General features: G+C 33.7%; 2 protein-coding genes across 6 annotated transcripts in view; one reads left to right on the forward strand and one right to left on the reverse strand.

The window, feature by feature from the left end:
* Positions 1 to 24,055, reverse strand: part of LOC129241657 (protein draper) — a 98,053-nt gene extending 73,998 nt beyond the window's left edge. For 3 of the 5 annotated variants that reach the window (XM_054878108.1, XM_054878107.1, XM_054878105.1), the window contains exons 1-2: positions 23,873 to 24,055; positions 23,345 to 23,697 (exon numbers count right to left, since the gene is read on the reverse strand). The gene's annotated coding sequence lies outside the window, so the exon portion shown is untranslated. The remainder of the gene's footprint in view (positions 1 to 23,344; positions 23,698 to 23,872) is intronic. The other 2 variants (XM_054878106.1, XM_054878109.1) reach the window with 2 other exon arrangements.
* Positions 20,384 to 22,263, forward strand: LOC129240569 (piggyBac transposable element-derived protein 3-like). The gene is made up of 3 exons (XM_054876469.1): positions 20,384 to 20,400; positions 20,612 to 22,019; positions 22,132 to 22,263. The coding sequence occupies exons 1-3, from the start codon at positions 20,384 to 20,386 to the stop codon at positions 22,261 to 22,263; spliced, it is 1,557 nt and encodes a 518-aa protein (XP_054732444.1).
* Positions 24,056 to 27,974: the final 3,919 nt, after the last annotated feature.

Here is a 27,974-nt window from a genome sequence, read left to right on the forward strand (position 1 = left end):
CGAAAATGAGAATAATAAAGTTGGACAACGCGTTGTATGTAATATCCTATTGGAGCGTTTATGTAGTACAGATTAGAACATCAACGATTTTATGAATGAGATTGCTCTGCTAATTAATCAACATCTTGCACAAATATCAATTATCAACAATTATATACTGTTCAGATTTAATTGCTAATGAATGAATTAACATACATACATACTCGTAGGCACATGCATACGTCAAGTTATGATTATACCAGCGCCTACGAGTCATCGATTAGTCACCAAATACACTGTAAATATGTGTAGCCGTATATATTGGATGTGCTTCCTATATGTAAGCAATGTGTATTTATTTTTAACATTGAGTTAATAGTCAACTGTAAATACATACATTATGTAAAATCTCGGAGAAGATACGAAGGAACTCTTAAGATTCCAATAACAAAGATAACGTATACGCCTGGACGTCCGCTCCGAGAGCGAAACAGAGTGAAAGAGATAGTTTTGAAATTACAGTAGCATATGTAGTTATGAGCATCTGAGAATATACCTGTGTGCATATATATATACAATTCTGATATTCATAAGTACATACATACTCATATGCCTACATCTTATTACATTCCATGAACTATAATGAAAATACCTGTAAAAATAATATAAATGCCGGTCTAATAAATGCTACAGATTTAATGAAATTAGTCACTGGACAAATCTCTAAAGTTGACAATGAATTGGTCAATTATTCAACCACACAATAATTGAATAAGTTAATATGCCGGTACAGTAATATCATGGATTAGCAATGCCATTTAATTGCGGACAATTAGGGCTGTATAAAAATGTATTTAATTAATAGTGTTTCTTTTTTCTGAGCACAAAAAAATGTCGCTCTATTAAGGCGCCTTCACGCACATCAGTAACAGCACGTCACTGTTCCATCACTTCCTTTAAACATTTTCGTTTCTTGAAAATTATGTAAATGGCACAATTTGTATTGAGACGGCGCCGTCACGAATCAGTTCTGTTAGTCTTGCGACCGTCACGTTTGGACTTCTATTTTCCTATAATTTTATGTTTTGGCTGACTGATCTGGAAAAATGAGTGACGATGAAAAGTTGGTTGAATGTGTTCGAAAATATCCTGTACTTTATGATTTATCTAATAAAAAGTACGTGGGTACAATTTTGGAAAATTTTATACGGAGCAAAATTACTGAAGAAATACATGGGTAGTTACATAGTAAAAGGTAATGCTGTATTCACATCAAGCTCCATGGTTTGTCAGTCGATTATGTACTTGTAATATATTTGTGTACACGTTGTTGTTGCTAAGTTAATCGTAGACTAGTAACAGCGGAAATTTTATTCGCTCTTAGTAAAAAAATGATAATATCAACGAAGCTTATATATACAGGCAACGCCAAAGGAAAATGTACACCTAATATTACCAATTTTTTATTTTATTTTTATTTATTTACTTTGTAATTTCAATTCACACAGTTCACACTACAACAACAAATATGTATATAAAGTTAAGTTTCGAATTTTGTATAAAGTTTTACAAATTTTTTTTTACAATTTTAGGCAAATTTTTGTTAAAATTTCAAACTTTTTACTCAGAATTTTTAGAAAATTGTCGGGTATGCAATTTTTACTATTTATTTATTTTTTTTTTAATTGAAATTCACACAGTTCACACTACAAAAACAACTATATAAAGCAAAGTTTCGAATTTTGTATCAAGTTCTACAATTTTTTTTTACACTTTTAGGCAATTTCAAACTTTCTTTCTACTCAGAACTTTTAGAAAATTTTCGGGTATGCAGTTTTATAGGCCATTGAATTTTGGTATAATAAAGTGCAGGTTTCAAGTAGGTAAACACTTTTTTTGGTCGTGGTCTTGTGCATCTTCGCCATTTAACGCCAATTCCACTACCAGCTAACCTGCCTTAACCTTCGCTCGTCACTTCTAAGCTTCCCCTTGCTGGTGTGTTGTCCCATAGCAAGAAAAGACTCAATTCTATTAATGCCGCAGCCTTTCTTGCCAATGCGTCCGCTACTTCGTTACCAGTTATAGCCCTGTGTACTGGTACCTAAATTAACCTGATGCGATTGTTAGGTGCGCACATTCACTGTGGATATTCAGTTTCTCAATGCATTCAAGGACCAGTGAGGACAGGATGATAAAGCCTTGGGTGGCATTACGGTTCAGAAAAAGTTCTTTGATAATTTAATCGTTTGTGGGTGGTCTGGTGCATTTTCTCCATATAAAAAAAATTACGAGCATTCGTTATATCGAAAAAAAAGCAGTAAGAAATTTCCAAAATTAATGCGAATTTTTAGCCAATTTAAATTAGCACAATATTATACTAAAAGAACTTTTTTTGTTTTTTTGTTAAAAATTTGAAAATTTTAGTTATATGATTTGTTGCAGGATGAACAATATTTTTTATAAAAAAATTATTAAAACTTTTTTTTTAATAAATAAATACATAAAAAAATTAAATAAAAAATAAATAAATACATAAAACATAATAAATGTGTACTATTATTCTACACACAAGTGTATATAGAATATTTTAAAATTGTCATTCTGTACCAATACCAAATCTGTATTCATCCATAAACTACTAACAAATCGAATATTCTGCTAGAAGTATATTAAAATTCATGCAATCTTTTTACACTACCAACTGCATTATTAGTCATCCAAAAACAACAATGCTGTATTTGCACAAATTTTTAATTCGCAAATGCAATTTCATTTTCCTTATTCATACAACTACATGTGTATTTAAGGCTGTACTTATGTATGTACATTTTATATTTGGTAAGGTACGAGTCCATTCGTGTATATAAGTGTCTGCATATATATGTATGTAATAACTATGTGTACATACACACGAATGCGTAAAATGAACAAAGTGTAAATAACAACACGTATTCTCGACCAGCTAAGTGAGCGTTTAATCAGCCGACATTCTGACAAACATGTGAGCGATTACAAATACAAACATAATGCACGCCATACTCAGTGCCGCCCTTTCCGCAATAATGCTTCATAAACGTGATTAAGGTATTAATTTCATACTGCCGCGTGTTGACAAAATATTGCAGCGAAAAATTAAGGAAGCCAAAGATATTGTGACATTTCGTCTCATATAATAAAAATATTTAAATTATTTATAATATGAAAATTTAATCTACTTGCACTTTCAGTTTCGAATTTATTTGGTTTGGTTTCAGTGAGAAATTTCGTTGCGAGATCTGGGAGAGACATGATAAGTAGAGTATTTCGTAGAAGTAAAAGTAGTGGAAAATTCCAACACGAATAAAGGGGTAAACCTATAATGGCAACTACATACATACATACATATATCTCGATTGGTAGGTGCATAGCAAGTTTGCTCATAGATCTGTACAGAGAACAGATAAAACGATTGAACAATTTGATATCTTTCCACCAACTCTGAAAAAAATTAATTCCTCAGTTGTTGGCTTAGCTGAACTCAGCAGTAAAGGCACGCCCTTGGAGCGGTTGCTTGAGAGAGGGGATGAAAATTAGAGAAAAGCTACTATCTATCTATTGCAAGATATCAAAAGCCAGTGATATTCCCCTGATTGCCACCGCCATATGTATACGTATATGATTATATGACAACATAAAGGAATCGAGATAGATATGGGCTTAAAATCATGAGTGGAGTCTCTCACTGTCTGTCCATCCGTGGGCACGATAGCTCGAGCAAAGCATATTTCACTCTGACAAAAGGTTGATATTGAAATTGGATGGCATCTGTCAATAACCATCCCACCCTTAGGTATAACGAAAATTTCCAAAAAAGAAAAAACAAGCAAGATATCTCTGTTATAATAAAAGAAAAATTATTAAAATTTGTTAAAATACCCATAGGTTGTCTGCAACATTTTTAAGGCGTCTGAAGCCGAAATTTTGTTGGAATAACAAAATTTCAAACAAATTCTTTGAATTTTCATCGTTAAATTCGAAGAACACACTCGAGCTTGACTTGTTTACAGTAGCACAGAAAACAAACTATGTGACATATCACGCTGAAATTTGCCATGTAAGCTTATAACTGTCCTACCAAAAAACAAAAAATGTATTTTTGCCATATGTCATCCGCGGACCGTTTTATTGACAACGTTTCGTTTATATTTGAGCAGAAGGTAAGAACGATGAAAGAAAAATTTCGGAAAATTGGAAAAATTTTGGAAATTTAGTAACCGGTCCAATTTACAACCGTGATATCATCTTCTTCTTCTTGATTTGCGGAATAACTCCTTACGCGATTTTGGCTGAGTTTAGCAAAGCGTTTTCTTTCTCGTGCTAACCGGCGCCAGTTGAACACACCCAGTGAAGCCAAGTCCTTCTCCACATGATTTTTCCAACGCCTTCCAAGGAGGCCTTCCTCTTCCTCTGCTACCACCCTCAGGTACCGCATCTGCTACCACCCACAGATACCGCGTTCCAGAGCCAGAGCGTTTGTATCCATTCGGACGACATGACCCAGCCAACGTAGCCGCTGGATCTTTATTCGCTGCGCTATGTCTATGTCTACAGCTCATCGTTCCATCGTCTGCGATATTCGCCGTTGCCAGCGTGCAAAGGTCCAAAAATCTTGCACAGAATCTTTCTCTCGAACACTCCAAGCGTCGCTTCATCGGATGTTGTCATCGTCCAATCTTCTGCGCCTTACGTTAGGACGGGCATGATGAGAGCCTTGTAGAGTGTTAGTTTTGTTCGTCGAGAGAGGACTTTACTGCTCAGTTACCTACTCAGTTCAAAGTAGCACTTGTTGGCAAGAGCGATTCTACGTTGGATTTCAAGGCTGACATTGTTATCGGTGTTAATGCTGGTTCCTAAATATACGAAGTCTTTTACAACCTCGAAATCATAGCTGTCAACAGTGACGTGGGTGCCGATACGCGAGTGCACTGACTGTTTGTTTGAAGACAGGAGGTATTTCGTGTTGTCCTCGTTCACCACCAGACCCATTCGCTTTGCTTCTATATACAGTTTGAAAAAAGCTGTTTTAAAAAAGGCGCCCAAAAGAGGATTAAAAAGGACGGTGCCGCACCTATTTTTTTTTAAATGCGTGTATCCCGATAACGACGTAAGAAAACTTGTCCAATCTTGATACACGTATTGCGCCCTACCTCAGTTAGATCCGACCTATTATTGAGATCGCATGCAAGTCACGTCGACTAAAATCTCCGGCCGTTCGCTGGATGTTACAAGCTTTAACTTTCATTATCTATCAGTTTGATTAATTCCCAAATTTAATAGACAAATCAAAAAAAAATTGTACTAAAATGTGCGCGGGTATATAAAATTCGGTGCGTACGGAATTTAGCTCTTCCTTACTTGCATTTCACAACTTGTTTTTGTTTTAGGCTGTATCTCCAACTCCAGACAAGGGAACATTATCCCTTAATGATTACTTTGGTATAAATATCCGTCTGTTATCGTTCTTTGTTATCTGCTGTTGTTGTCATATTCTCTTCTTGCAGGTTGTATTTGCATGACAAAGCCATGCGATTATCAACTAAAAGTGCATCAACAGCTTACTGCGCTCCAATACGTTCCTGCATTGGCACACCTATAAGTACACAGGCGCGTGTGTATGTACTCGTGTATGAACAAACAAATAAATAAATGACGCCGTCAGGCCACTGCAGTTGGTGCGTCTCATTATCTGTTTATGCTACGGACAGCAATTTACAGTGATTTCCACACAGCGGATACCAACATACAGATATGAATTCGTATGGAGTTTTGAAATTATAATCCTAGATATGTACCTACATTTGTACATATTTGTATCAGAGTAAACGTGTGACTATGTGATAAGTTTCTTTTCCCTTCTTATCACGCATGAAGGACCGTAATCCAACATCATTGCACCAACTGCTCTACGTTTGCAAAGATAATATTTTTAAATGCATAGTATAAGTATCATACACACATACATACATACACATATCTATTTTTGCTGATAAACTCACATGCATATGAATTTGTTCCAGCAGTTCACTGAACGGTCTCTTCATTGTTTTGTCACTTGATTGGCGACTGACAGCTACTACTTTGTTTACAAGCATCCATTGCCTTTTATGAAGTTCCCGAAACACAGGGTGTTAAGATGCGAGAAAAGTAGATTATAAAATAAAACATTAATTGATTTTAAGCCTGTGAATATTTTTATTAATCTCCAAATGAGCAAATAAAAAAGGTCCTAAGATTAGTCTTCACAAATTAGAAATGGACCTGTGCGCTAGAAATTATAAACGAGTACTTTTATGATATACGTCGAGTGCTGCGATTTAATCTTCAAATTAACGTTAAATTGAAGGTAGATAGATAGGTGTAAAAGCCAAGAATAGCATCCATATACACCCTGCGTTAAAATGGAAAAATTACGAGGGGTTACGGGTAGTCAGAGGCCCGAATAAATTATGATTTTCAATAATTTTTTTTTGCTAGTCAATTGCTTTATTTTATAAAAATAAAAACATAGCATGAATTAATACATCTTGACTTTAGCAAAATTTAAAAAAAAGAAGAAAGAAAAAAGAAGTGACTTGCAGTGATCATCACAAGTCCTTGGAGATTCATCTAAAATCAATCGGACAACAGAAATTGATAACGCGGCTCTGATACGGAGCACAGATAATCTTATGCTTGATCGAAGCTTCTTTTTAGAAATTAACAATATGGCGGCCCATCAAATATTTTCCAAATTTTCGAGAAAACAAACCGAAAATTAATTATTTAGAAAAAATCGAAAATTTTGAAAAAAAAATCATTCAATCAGGCACGAGTTTTTTTTTATGTTTATCAAAATCAGTATACATTTTATTGAAATCTACCATCATAAAAACATGCCTATAACCTTCATTCGGTGAAAATATGAATGTAATATAATTAATATATACAAATTTTGACGTCATTTGGTGTTGTCGTTTCGTAGTGATGCGCGGACAAAGTGCAGGCATTCACCTTTATAGTATAGATGTATGCATATACATACTTATATACTCTTAAAAATTTGTATATATTTGGAATCGGTCTAGAAGGCATTTATATGGTACGCTCTGCAGTCCCTTATTTTTTCCGACACGTTGTCGTCAAATTTCTATATAAAATTTAAAATTTATTAAAAAATAATACTGGCATTCACTATGACTAAAGTTAAAACAGAATACACAGAATAATCAAATCAAAACTGCAGTTATGAAAATTCAGGAGCTTCCAAAGCATTTTTCCCCTTCAGATATTCTTCAATGTGCAGGCTTGTTTTACTATGTATGTATGTGCGCTCATTTCCACAGCATTTTGGATTTAAATTTATTTCAATGTCAGCATTCTCCAAAGTGCCGTTTTCATGAAGAGCAAAGCTATGTGCACTATGCAAAGCTTATGATGTATACGCGTATGTGTGTAAGTATGCGTGCACATATAGTTTGTATTGTATTTCGCAGCGTCAGCTGAGACTTTGTCTTATGCCATCGTACAGTTAAAAAGCTAGGAGAGGGATTCAAGAAGACTGATAAAGCACAGAAATATAAGAACAATGCACTTTGGCGGGCAGTACATGCTCTGAGTGAGTGAACGTGAGACTTATGTACACATCCGACAGCCAGACATGCATATGTACATACATATGTACATATCGCTCATTTACTTCAATAGTGTCATAACACGAAAAACCCGAGTTAGCGAGAAAAACTACTTCAATGTTTTACATTTACTATGCTTCCCTAAGTAAAAGTCAAACCATATTTTCATATGATGAAATACTGTTAATTGATAACGCCATGCATTTTTTACACAGTTTAAAAGACGAGCTAAATATTTTTTCTTTTTTGAATTATGACACTATTGAAGCAAATCAACGATGTATAGTTGCATTTTTAAATAGACGGTGAAAAGCGTTGCAAGGAAAGGAAATAGCATGAAAAATTATGACTAGATAGAAGAAAAAAAGATATGTATGTAATATACATATGTAGATAAAAGCTTGTAAACAATTTGTTAAATAAGTTTCGAAGCTGGGGTAACCAAATCGAGCGTAAAATTATACTTCATACAATTTATTACTAGCATTGTACCGAACTGAGTCTGAATCCAATTGTTAAGGATATTCACCACATTGAGCAAGTGGTGTGGCGTGCTGGCAGAAATGCCCAGGGTAAGTTAGTTTAGTGAGCGCACATTTTAACATTGTGATAACATTACTAAGAACTAAGAAATTATCTAAGAATGATAGAAAAAAGATTGCGTCCATCAGAGAGTGCGTGACGACGCATTAGCTGAGTTGTGCAGTGTTGCCAACCATTTGCTCTTCGCAATAAATTTATTGCCTTTTTGTATCCAAAAGGCGAAAATTTTTAAGTTTGGTGTTTTTTTTAATTTAAAGCTACCGGAACTGTAAATTAAAAAACAAACTGCATTACTGTACAAAAGAATGTTAAAAAAAAGTCACTTTGAGAAGATTTTAGTGCCAATGCAAATTTGTTGGTTCTTATAATATTTGATATTTTGAAAGTGAAAATTTAATTTTTTGTTCCTTTTAAGGTTATATTAGAATACTAAATCTTCTCTTAACTTTTCTTAACACGTTTTACACATTTTAAAAAGCGTTTGAATTTACTGAGTGCGAATTAAAACCATAGAGGTGTAATCGTTTCTTCCGGTCATCAATTCTTAGTGAGACATAGGGCAGCAAGAGGTGTGTTCATAGTAAAAATCAGCAAAAAAATACCAGAAAATACTAAAGAAACCATACTGCATTTTTTATAAAAAGAGTACCTTATTTAGTTACCTAACCTCAAATATAGGAAGAAAGTCGTTCCTAAAAGAGTTTCGCTTAACAAAAAAACTCATAAATTAAATTGTACATAAGCATAACACATTTCTTTAAAAAAACGCACATTCTAAAGACCATTTGTCACGCATACAAAGTTCTTTAAGTAATTCAATTTGGTGTTTTATTTTCTTTAAATGGGCATTTTAGTGCGTATTTATATCCAAAGCTAAGCAACACTGCTGTAGCGAGAGAGAGATTTGACTGCTGAAAGCAGAAGAACACCAACAATAACAGCAATCGAGGGCAATGCGAACAGATGTTAAAAAAAAGTAAAGCTAAATAAAACTGAGTGAATTATTGAACTAATTAAAAAAAAAAATATTTTATAAAATTATAAACATTACATTCTAATTAAAACAGGATAGAAAAATGTCATGAAGAAAGAACTAAAACTCCGAGACTAAATACCAAAATAAAAAAGCCAAGTCAAGTTACGAATATGGTAATCTGTTCATACTGGTGCTAATACGACGTCTCTCACTGTTAAATTTGCTGAGAGTAAAATAACGGTACCACGATAGGCGCCATCTCATTATACTTTCCATCATGGAAATCATCGAACTTTTGTTTACAGTTTCACTTAAAATTTTGCAGCCAATTCGCGTAAAAGCGCAAGAATAATCAAGATGAAAAAATGTGAAAAGATGATTACTGATGTGCGGAACTATGATACTATAATGCAGGCCATATTTTAGTAATATCGTAATTTTTTCTGGATAAATTAGTGGTAAAATGCTGCAATAAATATCCAGAAGCTGATTTCTCCATTTCTAATAAGAATGTGATTCATAGGGACTAAACTCACGATAGTTTTATCACTTTTTAGTTATTTTAGCCTGTACATATTTCTAAGATACGCTAACGGGGTTGTTTGCTCGGTGGCTTGCCTTCCAGTAAATGTCTATGTTGGTGATACCGTCAACAATTTTTTTCTGAATTCAGATCAAATGGGATTTATAAAATTTCTTGAAAACGAAAAGACTAAAGTGAGTAAATGTAATCCAATTTGAATGCATATTTTTAATGAATACATAAAATCTTTTCTAGCGTCCAAAAAGAGGCCTCACAGCTTTTTTTGGGATTGTGGAAAAAAGAGTAAGATTATTTTTTCAGAAAAAAGTCTAAAAAAATGTTTCTTATCTGCAGGGAACTAAATTCGAAAGCCTTTAAAAAAATTGGTAATCCATATAATATTGTCTTTGGAAGTTGATATGTTTTTTTCAAAGGAATTTCCAAAACAAAATTATTTGTGGAGTGCCTAACTTGAAAAATTTCAATCATTTTTGTCAATCTATGCAACTGTATGATTGTTGTTGTTGTAGCAGCATAAACATTCCCAATACATTTACGGGAGATGTTCCCGAAGTGACAGTCCTTTGCCGGATATAAATCCGAGTCGTTCCAGTTGAATCTGTTGTCAGACAGTAGAACTGTCGTGGGAACTTTTTAATCTATCTTTAAAAAAAATATCCACGATATCTAGCAGGAATATACACGAGTATTCCCACATTTACTAACTGCAACTCATTCGCTTAGTCATGGAATAGCTAAAAAAAAGAATGCCAAATATTTATTCAATTAATAATATGGACCAGAAGAAAAAAAATAATAAAAATTGGTTTGCAAACTTATGTTTTTGGTAATGCCAAATTCTTCTCTTTTAGGTCTTTTGTTACCTGCATGTTTTTATTACTCTTTTATCTTATCTTAATTGACTAATTTTTTGTGAAATTATTTGGGTATGCAGTTTTATAGCTTAGAGAAAATGAGCAAACAATTATAAAAAAGAGAAACGGGGGTTTTAAGGCAACTTTAAATTTGCTCTTTTTATACTACAATATGTAATATCCATTTTTTTAAATTCTAATTAAAAATTTTGAAATCTTAAAGAAAAGTTTTCTAATTTTTCTAATTTTTGTACCGAGTTCAAAACTTGGATTTAAATAATATTTGTTGTGGAATAAACTACCTTTTAATAAAAACCAAAAATAATGAAAATTAAGAAAACAAAAAAAAAAGTAGGTAAAACTGGTCAAAATGTTGTGCTAGTATAGTTTTTTCGCGTATGTTGAAAAAAAAACACCTACAAAAAAATTGCTAGAAAAATTATTGTTTCATATATATACAATATTGGCCAAAACTAAACACCCCCTAGTGCATTTTTTGCAATTGCTGGTTTTATCAAAACAATGAGACAGAAATAAAAATAGTTTGCATTTTATTTTTGTTTAAATATTCACTTATTAAAGTATTTGTGACCAATTTTTTTTATTTCTAAATTTTAACATAAAATAGTTGATTGTAGTAAAAAATTCTGTAAAAGGAAGATGGGAAGGCATATCGCAATATGTTATTGATAATTTAATATCTTCAATACCTAACGGATGCGCTGCAGTCATCCAAAATAAGAGATTTTCTACAAAATATTAGCATAGAAACATATTTGTTTACACCAGTATTGGGGATGCTTTAGTTGTGTCCATTGAATTTTTGACTACTATGAACAATTTTATGTTAAACTTTTGAAATAAGAAAAGTCAAGTTTCAAACTTTGTACAAGAATTATAAATTTTTTTTTTTTAATTTTAGTCACAATTAAAAAAAAAAATTAGGACAAGCAAATGCAAACAAATTTTATTTCCGATCTCATTGTTTTGAGAAAATCAACAATTCCAAAATATGCACTAGAGGGGTGCTATAGCTTTGGCCAATACTGTATGTGTCTATATACAGGGTTGCCAATATTCGACGGACCCATCTGGCAACCCTGTATCTTTTGACAGAGACGTCAGATCGCTTAATGACATACCGCGTTGGAAGCGTCAGTCCAATCAATTTTTTACCACGGAACAGTGCACGCCACGCGAGCGCTCCCAAATTGTTGAAATTTACATTCAACAAAAGAAGTCAATTGTGAAAACTCAACGTGCGTATAAAAAATTAAATAATGTGAAAAGTGCGCCTTCTAAGAACACCATTAAACGTTTGTACGAAAGGTTTTCGACTGGTGATGCTCTTTCTAATCCAAAGAGGCCAAATCACAACCGACCAAGGCATCGCCAAGGACATCCCAAAATCGCCGTTCTCAGCAGTTGGGCATTGCTCGGACCACTTTACAACGAATTATCCGCATTTATTCCCGTATAAGATTCAAATGACGCAAAGATTGTTGCCTGCGGACAAGCCTCGTCGATTGGAATGGGTCCAAAGAGTCATCGAAATCCGTCGGGTCCGTCGAATATGGGCACCCCTGTATATATATATTTTTTTTAATAACACAAAAACAAACATCAGTTAGGCTTACTCTCGCAACGCTCTCAATTCAGCTTTAGTATCTACAGTTGCTTAAGTTTCTTACAGTAATTTGAGTTTTGAGTAGTTGCTTATGCAGCTTTCCATACAAAGGTCTGGGGAAAAAAAAATTTCAGACCTTTACGTGCAATAATTCGTCACCTGGAAAAACAGCTGACAATCCATAGTCCGTAGCTGATGCAAATTTACATAAAAATATGAATACAAAATTATCTTTAAAATTCTCAATGTTCAAAATAAACTGCAACGACAAAAACTTTATAGTTAAATATTTAGAAAGTAAGTAAATCTTCTCAGTAATTTGTTCTAGAAAAACACTCGGCATTCATAATTTTTATATTTCCTATTCGATTTCAAATATCAAGATACCAACTGTCGGTGAAACTTTTAAGTTTTTACAAACTATGATTTATCGTACTACTCTGGATGTTTTTCTCTCTTTGAGAGCGAATAATTAATCACCACACTCCAATATAATGTACGCACACAAACTTCTTACCATTGAATGCACATTGCTATTGCACACATTATTAATACATAGTAAATAACCAACTGTACATAGAACTGATTGAAGGAAGTAGACAGCTACACACACTTCTACAGCGATATTACATGCACAACTGAAGTCGGAGTCAATGAGTGACAGACGAGTTGCCGACGACTGCATTCCTCCTCACTGATAAACTAGTATTTCCAGTCTCTATGCTTTTCGTTTTCAATGCATAACAATATGGGCATACTAGTACTTCCTCTCCCAATGCCGCATACGAGCTGAGTAGTTGATGGAAATGTTCTTTGAAGAAAAACTATGCGGGCAGCCACTCAATTGAAGCAAACAATCGAATGGGCGTTTGGGAGGGGGTGTGTTTGTTTAATTGCATACAGACTTATTTATGTGCGTACAACTGGTACTGATCACAGAAGAAGTACAGCTTCTGGCTTATAGGAATTTCTAGGGAAAATAGAGAATAAGTTAAATTCAGTATTTATGAGTTTTATAACATGCAGTGCACTCTCTCTTAAGCGGGCACCTAAGGGACTGGCAAATTTGTTCGCTTATGAGAAAAATATAAAAAGAGTTCATAAAAATGTGTAATAGATGTATGTTTAAGCAATTTTATTTCCAAAACAAGAATATTATTATAATACATACAAACACATAAGACAAAGAAAGGATTTTCATCAGAATATTTTCAACGGTGTCAAATTCAAAACCGCGCAATTTTGTCAATTTTTTTTATTCTAGTAGCGGAACATAGCTACAGTCATACTGATTCGTAATTCTTCTGGTTTTTGTGTTTCAGATAAATAAAACAGCAAAAATGGACAACACCGTCCAAGTTCAATTTTTCGGGAGGGTCAACTTCAGCGCCATTTTTTAAATTATTAAAATTAAAAAAAAAAATCATTTTTGTGTGTAAAAGAAGTTAAATAAAAAAGCTAAAAAATTTAAATATCGTTTTTCATTTTTTTTTATTGTAAAAAAAATTCCTGAAAGTACCCAAAATTTGCAAGCTCTAGACCACCGGAACCCCTTAAGGTCATTGTGGTTTGGAGAAAAAGATTTTAGTTTTCTTATAGCTAAATAAGCCTCTTTATAGGAAGTTCACTTGTCGTCAATCTCATTTTCTATTTCATCTTCCGACGAGAAGGCCAGCGATTCTTCGGAAACAGTTAACATTTCAGTATTGATATTTTTCAAATCTGCACCAGTAATGAATATTTCATTATCTAAATTAAGATAGTCTTCCATGTCAAGTTGGATTTCGCTCTGAACTCGATTAATAACGTTGGAGAACTGAGCAAGTGCTGATAGCGGAAGCTTTCTGCTGCGGTCCAACCGCTTTCGTTATTGGGCATATCTGTTTCCGCCAAACAACCCAGCTTTAATGAAACAATTTTGTATTGTCTGTGGACTCATTTGCTCCCACGTTTTGTGTATGAAACAAACAACACCTAATAAATTGATTGATTTTGACAACTCCATAGCAGAATTTGTCTCTGCCATCCGAAACAAAATTTGTTTTAAAAATAACGATTTATACATGAACTTAAAGTTTTTTATAACGCCTTGCTGTAGCATTTGCTGGGAGAAAAATAACTTTAACATTTTTCAATTTTCCGCATTATCTAGAAATAGAACGACGCTCGGCTCTTGAAGTTGCATTTTTCTATCGAACTGCACGAGAAAATCTGTTATCAAATCAGACATCAGCCAAGCCTCTTTGTTTAATCGCCACGTAACGGGCAAATTGTTCAAATTTATGTTGCGAAATGCCTGAGGTCGTGCAGATTTCCCAATAACAAAAAGGCGCGGTTATATTGACGCAGTGTAAAATCGTGAGCCATTTTTCCACCTGTGCATTTTTCACCTTTCAATGCAAATGTTTTATCGGGTAATGCTGGGAATAACAAGCCAGTCTCATCTGCATCATAAATGTTTCGCGAATCTTATCCTTCAATGAAATATGGTACGTTTTCGGTAAAACTTTTCACATCATCTTGATGAATGATGCACTAAAATCGTAATTGAGTCTCACTGAGATTTCTTTAGCTTTGCTCCTTATAAGTGTGCCCGACAAAGGAATGCCTTTGGGCTTTAACAGACTCCTTTTTCTCCACGGATTGGCATCAGTGTTCCAAAAAACGTAAAATTTGGTATTTGTTTTTGATGATGCAAGACTTGCAATTGCATTGCAAGCAGCTTGAGTTTTGCTGATCTTTGCCAACTCGCGCACACTAAGTTTTTCATTGAATTGTATGAATTCCAATGACATTAACTTTGCATTTTAAACATACAATAAGATACATACATACATACATACATATTTATATTTTTACTGCATTAAAAACAAGTTTTTCGGATTTAGGGGATTCCCCTCTATACATACAAGTCTTATTGAATAAGCAACACAGAGAACGTTAAATATAGAGAATTCTCACGAGCTACGAATAGTGTGAATTGTCAAAAATGAAGTGAAACCGCGAACACTATTTCACCTCGCTTAACTCGACAGCGGGGAAGTTCTTAACAGAGCTGATTACAGTGAATTATGTACAAGTACATTGGCTCTGCTCAGTTTTTGGTTTCTGTATGAAATCAAATTGACGAATGCCGACGGCATTTTGCAAGGCATTTGCTTGTGCATTTTTATGTTCCCTTGGTAAACGAAAATTTATTCAATTTGTATTTTCAAACAAAGGTGATGAAGAAAAATGATTGAATTTATTATATGCGCCAAATCAAATCAAAGTAACTTTATATTTTGATTTAATTTACCTCTCACATTTTGGTATGTGCGTTTTAGTAAATTTAAAACTAAACAAATTTGATGAAAATTTTTACTAATATTTTGAGTCGAAATTAATTCATAGCATACAAGTGTTTTGGTATATCGACATATGTACATATTTACATTTGAATATGCATTTTTTGTTCCTTTGGCAAACCAAATCTTTTTCAATTTACATTTTATTACAGGGAATAATAATATACAATAAATATATACATTTGTATGTATGCATTTTCTAGATAGTATAAAACTTTAAAATAAATAAAGGAAACAAAGAAACGTATTTGCATATATGGGACAACTAAATTCAATTGCATCTTTATTAAATATGTATATGTTGCACGCATATGTGTGCACTGAAGCAACATGACCTACCTCACGAGCATCGCCTTATATTTCATGTAAATAACCTAACGATCAAATTCCTGCCTCACAAAAGCTAAAACAAATTTCTTTTGAATACTCATGTACATATTTGTATGTGCGTATGTACACTTGGTGCCCATATCCCTTCAAACAAATCAAAAAATTCTGTATACAAAACGCTTCATTACCAGGCACACAGAAAGATGGCATATGCAAATATAAATATTGAATTCAAGCAAAACAATGCTTATTAATATACACATATGCATGTACATACAAGCGCACACACAGGGCATTCGCTTTATTCCTCAAAATGCGTATGTCGTTCAAAGCTAAAATTCTATGCCTAGCGACTACAAGAACAAAATGCAGTCATAGACGCAGGCGTAGCGGCCATCATTCTAGTTGCCATAGCGCTGAACAGTCGCGGCGGCGCCGAACAATTTCAACTATTGTAGTGTGCAACAAAAACTCATCTTCAAAAAATTCATTGATAAATTCGAGCTCATAGTTCTAAGAGCAAGAATTTTCATTCATAAAACGAGCCGCCCATATGCCAATTTTCTCGACAATTCGAAAATAGTCAATATTGGAATATTTCGCGTAGAATTATTTGCCAATATTTGATAAATCTTCAATTTTTGTCAAGTCGAGTGCCCGCGGCATCGTACATATGTATGCAAAAATATATGTATGTAAATATGTCTTTCTAAATGCTCGACAGCCGCAGCTGCTGTGCGTCAAGTGCGCGCATGAGCATACAGTAAGTTGCAGAAGAAAACAAGTAGCTTAAAAAAAAAGGTCTGATTCGGACATTTTAATACTAAGATAAAATTTGGAAACAATTATTTTATGTTAACTGATAGTAGGCAAATAGTTAATTAGTAGATTACTTTACGTATGTAGTTTTTCAATTGATAAAAAGTGCACAAAACATATGCATATGTATATCTGCAGTTAGAAACTTACTCTGAAATCAGAGCATTTGAAGATGCCTGTAACATTTCAAGCTTACTGTACATACAATGCTGTGCCAATGAATGTGCGCTGCGCCATGAGTGCGCGCTGGATTTCTTGCGAAGTTTTACCGTTTTATCTTGAGCTGTGGCTGGTGAGCACACATACACACAGCATATACATATGCGCAAATGTATATAAATTCACAAATGTATATAAATTCACAAATTTACATTTGCATATGCCATCTTCCTGTGCGCCTGGTAATGAAGCGTTTGCTATAGAGGATTTTGATTCAGTTGAAGGTAATTCAACAAAGTTTTACAGACACCAGACAGACAGACTAACTACATATGTACATAATTTGGATGATTTGGAGAAATTCAAATATATAGGTCATATTTAAAAGGTACCTAACATTCTTTGCTTCTAATCACCAACAAATTCTTATCGACTGCTGCTAAATTTACATAATTCAGCCCCTCACTGTTAATTTTTGTTGAAAAATCTGTCTATGGTGAATTGTCTTCGCGAGACGAGTACCCCTCGAAAATGAACACTTTCCAGTCATTAAGACTTCTCTATTCATTAACGTTCTCTGAGCAACAGCTGTACGAATATGATGCAGAGTAAACGTAAAAACAATGTTGCGGGCTGTCCGGTTATGGGGCATTAAAATACCCTTTGGGGTGGACAACAAGTGTCCGTGTTCTGTCATGAGTGGGTTGTCCGCTCAAGAGGGAAACATTTTCAAAACCCTTAAGGGGTTATATATAGTTAGAATTTTCAAAAACTCGATTTTTTTTATTAATTTTTTTTTTCTTAATGTACATAGGTATATTTAAGAACACACATAGAAAATTTAATATCATTTCTGTGAATATATTCCAAGTTACACGCAAATTTGAAAAGACGTTTCAAAGTGCTTGAAGAGTGCTTTTCAAACTTTAAACGCGTTTTTCTCAAAATGGTGTTTTCAAAGTCGGTGACCACCATTACTGGAAAACCGCTAAACGGACTAGTCTCAAACTTTAACACGAGCTTTTGAAGTGAAAACTTCTTTAGAATCGTTGGGAGTGATTTGAGAAAAAGTGAAACGAAAAAAGCGACACTCTTGGCTACGAAGCGTTATATTATATGTTGATATAAACGTAGCGACGAACTAAATAACTTTTAGGCCAGCGCCGACAGCATGGAGCGGTAGCCGAGCGACTAGCAATGTGATCTTCCGATCCAAAATCCTTGGTTCGAATCACAAGAAAAAAATTTTTTTTATACAGTTATTTCTTTTATTTTATGATATGTTTATGAGGAGCTTTTTTTCATGGCAGAAATACACTCGGTGTTTTGCCATTGCCTGCTGAGGGGTGTGCGCTATTAGAAAAATAGTTTTCCTTAATTTTGGTGTTTTCACCGAGATTCGAACTGACGTTCTCTCTGTGAATTCTGAATAGTAGTCACGCACCAACCCATTCGGCTACGGCGTTTGTTTAATTTTACTGATGCAAAAATGAGTAAAAATATATGAATAAAGTTTGCTTACTGTTTACACACTTTCCAAAGGTGACGGAGAACCAAAAAAAAAGTCGATTTTCAAACAAATACGAGTGCATATGTGTAATTGTGTTAGAGTTTCGGTCACGCAGGTTTTGCTGGGGACGCTCATAATAGCAACCGCGTGTGTATTTTTATATTCGTAAATATTTTCATTTTTAAATATTTACCGCAATTATGCCGAAAAATAATGCAGAAAAGTGTCGTGAATATCGACAGATAAAAAATCAATAAATAGCATCACGGAATTCATTCACGAAAATTTAATGAAGTATACACCAGAAGTATCGCGGATACTTAGAAAAGATTACAATAAAGTTCCAATGATTTTAAGTGGCGATTTTAACGTAAATTTTGCATTGGACACAGCGGTTCCTTCAATTGACTTTCTCAATACAAAATTCAATTTAAAAATGTGTAACAATCGCACTGAATCGACAACACGATCAAAAACAACAATTGAAGCGGTATTTCAAAGATATGTTGACAACATCGAAACCAAAGCATTTGTATCATATTTTAGCTATCATAAGCCACTCGTATCATTTGTTGAAATTGAAAACATTGAGGATGAATAATAATAAAATGAAGAAAATAAAATATGAACTTTATAGCAATATTATAATGAACCTATAATTATCCCGCCCCTAATGCTGCTTTCGTCTCATTCTCTCTCAGTTTGTTTTACGGAAGGTTTCACTTCTATCGCGTCTAACCGTTAGACTGGTATTTTTTTAATATATTTTTTAGTAATTAAGCGAAGATTTTTTTCTCACCGATAAATATTTTTTTTATAAACAATTTAAGGTCGAAAGATTGGTAAAAACTCGATTTTTTTTTTTCTTTTTTTTTTTTGAGAAACCGCCATTTTGTCAAACAAATTTATTTTGCTTATTCCTTCGATTAATTACTAAATTTAATATTACTTTAACGAAATCTATTTGTCTCAAAATGTCTTTTTTGAGAGCAGCTCCCGGAGATCAGCTGTAGCTCCTTTCCAAATAAATATTTTTACTAATACAGTTAAAAAATAATATGATATGTGTACAAATTTTTAGATCAATAACATTAAAAGTTTTCTCAGAAAAAATTCGGGAAAATTCGCTTTTTTTCGGCCTTCTAACTGAATATAACCCATTAACTGAAAAGACTGTCCGTTTATGGAAGGTATCCGTTTAAGAGCAATGTCCGTTAGGAGAGAGGACACTGTATTCTACAGTCCCGCCAAACACCAATAAAATTAAAAAAAAATAATAATAATATAATAATAATTACAACAGAAGCAAGCATTTTGAGAAATCCAAATAGTTGTTTAGACTGGAGTAAAAATTTGGTTAATGGCGTGTGTGGCTTCTTCAAAAAGCACATAGTACGTTGTTTCTGTTGCTGCGGTTCACTAAGAGAGAAATACCTCGAAAAGCTAAATTTGCTCCGACTGGCTTCTACTGCCCTCAAAGAAAATTGCCGTTCGCAAAGGGTTAAAATGTGTTGTTGCAGCATAAACATTCCCCATACTTACATACGGGGAATGCTGTTGGAGTGATAGTCCTTGGCCGGATATAAATCCGGGTCGTTTCGGTGACGTAGAACCGACTGTCGTGGAAACGACTTTTACTTAGGGAGACTTAGTCTATTGAAAACTTCCAAGCCGTTTTGCATTGTGATTTTTGGATTATGAAACTTTTACAACAATGAATTTAATGAGTGAAATTTTCGGGTAAACACGTATGTACATACATATGTACATATATTTGTATTTATATAAGACCCCGCCCACGCTCACTTCAATTAGACCTTTTTCTCTTTAACCCATTATGTACTAGCGTTGCCATATGGCAACACTGTAGGTTGAATTTACAGTTATCCAAAACAGCAAAAACCAGCCACCTTAGATTGTTTAAGTTATTATATTCGTGTAACGGAAAGCTTTCACCATTGACGAAGCGATTTTGTTTCTATTTTTTCCTTAAATTCGGCGAGTAAGTCTATGGTTTTTCTAGTGCATTTTGTGAATCGCGAAAAAATGTCGCATCGGAAAAGGTAAGTTGAAATATTTTTCATAAATGTACATATATTTTTTTGGTTGTAAATATTTTAGTATTATGAATGTATAAATATTCTAAAGCAACAACAATTTCTTGTGAACTAATTTCTAATTTTCTGTTGTCGAGGTTATTTCTCAGCGTTGCCAAATGGCAACGCTAGTCCATATGATGTACAACTATTCTAAATAATAACTTTTTTGTGTTAGCTTGAAATTGCATGAGATAGAAGATGAATTGGAACAATGGGATGATGCTCAGGATGTTTACATTGAGCCACCGGAGGTTGCAGAATACACCGACGAGGATTCAGCGGATGAGGATTCTGGTGGATTCATTGACAACTTGACTGGAAGACAACTCTTGGCTACTGCTGAAATCGTCACGCGGAGAACGTCTTTTGAGGAAACCGAAGATGAGGTTACAGCTCATGGTCCAGCTAAAAAGCGTAAAGTCAGCTATAAATGGAAGAAAGCTGACTTGCCAGATTTACCCTCCACCGAATTCGAAACGACAATTTCTCAGGACTACGAAGGCAAGACTTGTACGGATATGTTTGAATTATTTTTTGATGAGGGCGTTTGTCAGTTTCTAATTGACCAGACCACTAAGTACGCATTATTTTTGAACTGCCCAGATCCCCGTATAAACATAGCGGAACTTAAATGTTTTTTTGCCATTTTGATTGTCTCGGGTTATAACAAGTTACCAAGTAAAAAATCGTACTGGGAAACTGGCGATGATATGCGAAATTCTTTGGTATCTAATGCTATGCGGCGAGATAAGTTTATACAAATCATGCGATTTGTTCATGCGAGTGATAATACTCAATTGAACAAGAACGATAGAATGAGTAAATTACGACCGTTGATGAACGTTTTAAAAAATAAGTTTCTTGAGCACATTCCAATCGAACAAGATCTAAACTACGACGAAAGCATGATTGAATATTACGGAAGACATGGATGTAAGCAATGTATTCGGAATAAGCCTATTCGTTTCGGATATAAAGCTTGGTGCCTAAATTCTGTCAGTGGATATTTAGCTAATTTTGAGGTGTATCAAGGTTCGATTCCAGGCTCTAATTTGGAACATGAGCAGAAATTCGGTAAAGCGACAGCTCCAATGCTAACTATGATAAACGAGTTACCTCTAGCTATGCGGACACAAAAGCTGCGGTTTTATTTTGATAATCTTTTCACAGGTATTCCACTATTGATGCACTTGAAAAAGATGGGTTATGGTGGTACTGGTACTCTTCGCCAAAACCGATTACCTAAAGAATGTCCGATTGCTAAAGTTGAAACCATGAAGAAGAGAGAAAGAGGTTCGTATGAATATGCTAGTCAAGGCGACGTCGTTGTAGCCCGCTGGATGGATAACTCTGTTGTGACAGTCGCCTCCACCGATCATAAAGTACACCCGCTTGGTACAGCATCTCGATACTCGAAGGCTTGTAAACAGAAAATCAAAATTCCTCGACCCCATCTTATTGGTGCTTACAATCAATCAATGGGAGGCACAGATCTCATGGATGCTCACATAAATAATTACAGGATTGGTATTCGAAGCAAGAAATGGTGGTGGCCTATCTTTACTTGGCTTATTGATGTTTCAGTAAACAATTCATGGATTTTGATGCGCAAATCCGGTAGGAATATTTCTCAGTTAGATTTCCGTCGTGAAATTGCTCAAACATATTTGAAAAAGTACGCGAATCCTCCAAAAGCGGGCGGCAGACCATCAACCTCTCAGTTTGGAGGAAGGATACTGGAAGGAGTTAGGTTTGACGGATTACATCATTATCCCCGGTCTGTTGACAAGAAACGAAGGTGTGCTGGTGAAAATTGTCAAACTATAGGCAGGGTCACATGTTCAAAGTGTAATGTAGGATTGTGTCTCAAGTGTTTTGAAAAATTTCATACGAAATACTAATTATAATAAAAATAATGTATAACTCTATGAACTATGAATAACTCTACTACAAGATAAGAATAGTTAAACTATAATAAATACTTGTTTTCTTAACACAAATTAAGTTTTATTTCATTCAAAATAATTCATCAAAAATTTTGATTTAAGTACTCGTATGTGCCTTGCGTTGCCATATGGCAACAGTCTAAAACTCAAGAATTATAAAAAAATTTTATATTTTTTTTTCATAATATATTTATTTAGACATCATTTAGTATATCCATGAAAATACTATTAAATATAACGTGTTTTGAAACTCCGTCCCTAATGGGTTAAGTTAATCTTTGCCCTACTTCGAGGTCGCTGTGGGTTATTCAATCTCTACCAGCATTTGTACCAAGTACAATTACAACAACTACCTCATATCATTTCTATTCGCATATGCAAGTTTCTACAATTTGTATTCTTCCATTAAGCATTTCTACACCCCGACAGCTTACATCTACATACTCGTATATATGTAGTTACTTATGTACACTTGCATATACACACACGTCTTTACAACCACTTGTACGAGATAAACACACTTACACATATATGTAGCTACAAAGCGAAATTGGAAAAAGAAAACAAAGAAAAAGATTGGCCTAAGAAATCAAAATAGAATGAAGCAAATGATTAAAATGGAGAAAATACTTCGTGAGGGAAGGGAAGAGGGAAAGCGTTGTGATAATTGAATGGGACGACGATTAGCTAAACAGTAAACACCAAAATGTTAAACCCCCTTTCAGCCCCTTTTAAAAACAAACAAGGAACAATCAAATCGATTGTTGAAAGCGCAAATTAAAGAATTCGGTAGTGAAATGAGGTAAGAAATGTGATGACAGCGCAGCAGATTTTTAAGTAGGCAACCTTTGGCACACCGCAAAACGCGATGTAGAGAATAGAGATGTACTCGTATTCCATCAGTCTTGACCGCAAAGCCACAAACTTTCTCATACGCAAACAAAAACAAAAGAAATACTTACCACTGTATATATGTAGATATGTGCGTACGTATGTGCATATACAATTGAAACAACGCAAATCTCGCTACTAACACTACACTAATTGTAGTGTTCGAATGCTATTTTTACAGCCGCTGATTTGTTTCGCAACTAAACTGGTCTTATTTTATCACTCTGTATTGCGCTGATTTTTTTTTTTTTTTTGTGCAGTTTTTAGTTACTTTCCAATCTTTCACTCTACCACACTTTTATTTAAATTTCGTATTATTTTTATATATTACAGCATCAGCGCAGATTTCTTTGTCGATAAAAAAAAGGTATCTTCACTGCACCGAACGACACTAAACCGGTTTCACTGCCATATTTCGCTTGAACTAAAATTCGGACCAGAGAAAAAAAACAAATAAATACACCTCAATTCAATTTGTATTTTGCTAACTGAAGCACTTCTGTAAAGCATTAATTATTTGCGTCACAAATGTTAGGTACGAAACCACTGATCACTGTTTGCTCCTACCCAATTAAAATTAATACAAACGATATGATGACCTTCTATACGCGTTATTGCATTTCCGAGCATTCATGCATACCTAATTTTAACGAACTTTCGCACATATTATAAATATCTTTGCTTTGCAAAACGCACTCAAATTAAAATATTATTTAACGCTAACCGTGCAAAATATTAAACAACATTTATCACTTAACCAAAGAATCAACTGAAAAGACATGAAATTGTCCAATTTGACATAGTTGTCAAACTTTTCTTCCTCTCTTTCCTTCATTTCTCGAGCCACTAGCGCTGCCAGATGTATTTAATTAGGTGTCAATAGGGAACATATTTAGTTTAGGGTATTCATTCCTCTTCTACTCAAGAATAAAAGATATGCAATAGTAATTCACCAAGGCGCTGATCACTAACTGTGCAATTACTCCCTAGCGCCAAGAGAAATCTACTTCAGTTTTTAATAACGTTTACACTATCAACTTTTTAATAGCGATTTAGCTAAAAGTCAGTGAACGAACATATTTATTTGATTTTGCATTCTGTTTTAGCATGAGTTTTTACAACCACAGATAGAAATAATATCGTTTCATTCTCCCAAATGCAAAAACATAATTAATATAACTGTTCGATTAAACTCTTTTACTCGGCGCTTGCACGGGACAGTTTTCCAAAAACAATAGCAAAATATTCATACTTTTCTCTAAAATATTCACAATTCCTCATTATCTTCGGCAATGTCTCTGATTTTTCGAAGACAGTAACTTTGGCAAGTGATTTGTCATAATTGGCCAATTTGGGGATGTTTCTTTGTAATTCGCGAAAGAAAGAAAAAAATGAACACAAAAGAGCGCGAAATCCGGAGATCTTATTTAAATTTGGAGATTTGGGTAAGTATTATTGAAATATTGTTTCAATCTACGCTTCACTCAAAATTTAAACCTAAACCAATCGGTGTCAGAGCAAGCAATTCGTATGAAACGACACTAACGACGGTTGCTTAAATGAGAATTGTTCTTACAATTGGCAGCGCACCTGAGTTATGTAAACGGGTATTTTCTTTTTTAGACACTAATACGTATTTTCGACGGCCGTCGTAGTCGAATGAGTTGGTGCGTGACTACCATTCAGAATTTGGTAAGAACATAGGTTCGAATCCGAGTGAATTTCCGCCTTGAAAAAGCTCCTCATAAAACAAAAATATCTGCCGTTCGGAGGCGACACAAAACTGTAGGTCTCTTCATTTGTGGAACAACATCAAGACGCCCATCACAAATAGGAGGAGGAGCACGGCTAAACACCCAAAAACAGGCGTTAGCGCTAGTTATAAATAAAAAAGAGGTTGTCTGTAAAGTCGGTTTACTGACGATAGTTTAACGTGATAACGTCATAAGAAAATACTGATTGAATGGTTCCATTTTTCAAAAGAAAATTTTAATTTTATTTGTTTGATAGATATTTTGTATGGATATAGAGAATGAGTTAACATTAACATAACATAATATACTTTAACATAACATAATATAACATAACATAACATAACATAACATAACATAACATAACATAACATAACATAACATAACATGCTGTTCAAGCAAGGTAACGACGCATGAGCAAGATAACGACACATTTTTTGGTGCGTGCAGCCGGCTACATAGAATTATAAGACGTTATCACGTCAAAAAATAATAGCATTAAAACAACAGGTATTATTAACAAACTTGGTTTTATTTTAAATTCTTCAAGTAAATCAAATTAATAATAATCAATAAGAAGGCATATGCAAATACAAATACGTGAATTTATATATGTACATATGCGCATATACATACACATATGCGCTCACTTAAGTAGGAGAGAGCAAGATGTCGAACGTTGCCGTTCGTTTGCTTTGTTTGCTTTGTCGTTCGTTCCGCGCTTTCGCTTGCAGTTCATTCAAGGTAACGGCAATGAGCAAGGTAACGACACATTTTTTCGAATAAATCTTTTCCTTAAAGAATAAAAAGTTTATATTCAATATTCAATATATTAAATTCACGCTGCAAGTTTATGAAAAGGCTTGGATGAGTGGCAGCATCGTGGTTATACTTTACCAAAGTTCACATAAATCTAAAAACAATCAGGGATCTTCTGAAATTCAATTGGAAATGATTTAGCAGCGATTTGGGTCTCCGGCTCAGAAACTGGTAGGTGTTCAACAATTTTATAGAAATTGAGAAATTGGAATCAAATATAAATGTCATCAATCAGTTGTTTTATTGGTGCATGTATTATTTACTTTTCCATAAAATTGTGGACAATTTGTCCCAAAGAGTTTATATTTAAACCTTTCTTAAGGCAATTTAAAAATAATTTTTAAAGAAATAAGTAGTTGATCTTAGCTGCAAATTAGCCGATTTTAAACTATAAAAATGTAGCAATTAAAACTAGCAATTAATTTCAACTTATTTTAATATATTTAATAAACATAGCAATATTGGTATATATTTTTCTAATAATTCCAAAAATGTTGTGCTTTGAGTTGCAAAAGAGAAGATTTTTTGTTTGAAACGAAAAAATTGCATAAAATAAAAAAAATAAAAATGCTTATCTTAATTTAAAAATAATAATAAATAAATAATAAAAATAAATAAGTAATAAAAATAAATAAATAATAAAAATAAATAAATAATAATAATAAATAGATTAGATCTACAAAAAAAAATACATATCTTTATTTTATATTCGAATTACCGCAACCAATAACTTCTCAGAATTATTCAAACAAAAATTTCCGCTAAATAGAATACTAAATACGCTGAAGAATCAGATTCGAACATAATTTCCGATCAATTGAAATCAGTAGGATTGCAGAATTTCATTATCCATTTATGATTAATAATTAATTAAGTATAAGTTCTGCACACTGGATTACTTGCACTGTCATTTTTAGAGAATTTTACAGTTTTTGGATTCATATTTCTTTATTCTTTTTTAATGGCTCATTGGAATGTTTTTGGAGTAATATTTTAGAATTTTCGAAATAAAGATATTAAAATACTTGTTTTTACTTGTGAAAGGCAACCGAAAGAGGAGATTAAATACGTTTCCCTGAGAGTCGGTTCTATGTAACTGGAACGACCCGGAATTATATCCGGTGAATGACTTTCACTTCAGCAGCATTACCCGCATATGCATGGGGAATACTTATGATACTACAACTACTGCTAGGAGATTAAATAATATCGATGCTTGAACTTTCTACAACAAATTTATTGAAAAATGATTTTTTCTTATACAAATTCAATGGGAGTTTTCAAATTGACTTACTCAAAGGCTTTAGAGGTCCCGGCGAGAGCTTGAAAATTTAGGATATTTTCAAGAATTTTTGTTTTTAATAAAAGAAATCAAAAACAATATTTAAAATTTTTGAGCTTTTTATTTAACTTCTTTTACATACAAAAAAGACAAAAATTTAAATTTTAATAATTTCACAAATGGCGCTGAAGTTGATCCTCCCGAAAAATCGGACCTGGACAGTGTTGTCCATTTCGGCTTTTTTATTTATCTGAAACACAAAGACCAAAAATACCAAATTATTAATCAGTATGACTGTAGCTATGTCCCGCTACTAGAATAAAAAAAATGACAAAATTGCGCGGTTTTGAGTTTAACACTCTAAAAATCGGGTTTTTCAGTTTTTAATAAAAAAAATACGAAATAATTGAAATAATAATATGATTCTAGTAAAGGCGATAGCCATTGATGTTGTGAACAACATATTAAAATTTCAAACGATTAGGTTGATAAGTTTTTTTTTTTTTGTTTTTGACAACACCAGACCCAAAAAAGTCGTTTCGATATAAACGAGTTTAAAGTTTGAGGTACAGAGCGTGCGGATCGCTTTTTTTTTGTTAATGGGCTGTAAAACCTATAATATTGGGAATTTCCGCACGAAAATTGCACAGTATATTCTTAAGATACTATTTGTACCTTTTGAAATATCGGAAAAACAAAAAATCTAATTTTTTAATTTCTAGAGCACACTCTCCCCTTAACTCCACACATTTTAGTTGCAAACATCGTAATATGCTGTAGAACTACAAGACAAATCTCATAGCTGTATACCGACCTTCGTAGAACTTTATTTCGAAATTCGAAGATACT

Source organism: Anastrepha obliqua, chromosome 3 (assembly GCF_027943255.1).
Source record: "Anastrepha obliqua isolate idAnaObli1 chromosome 3, idAnaObli1_1.0, whole genome shotgun sequence".
In the NCBI taxonomy this organism is placed as follows: Eukaryota; Metazoa; Arthropoda; class Insecta; order Diptera; family Tephritidae; genus Anastrepha; species Anastrepha obliqua.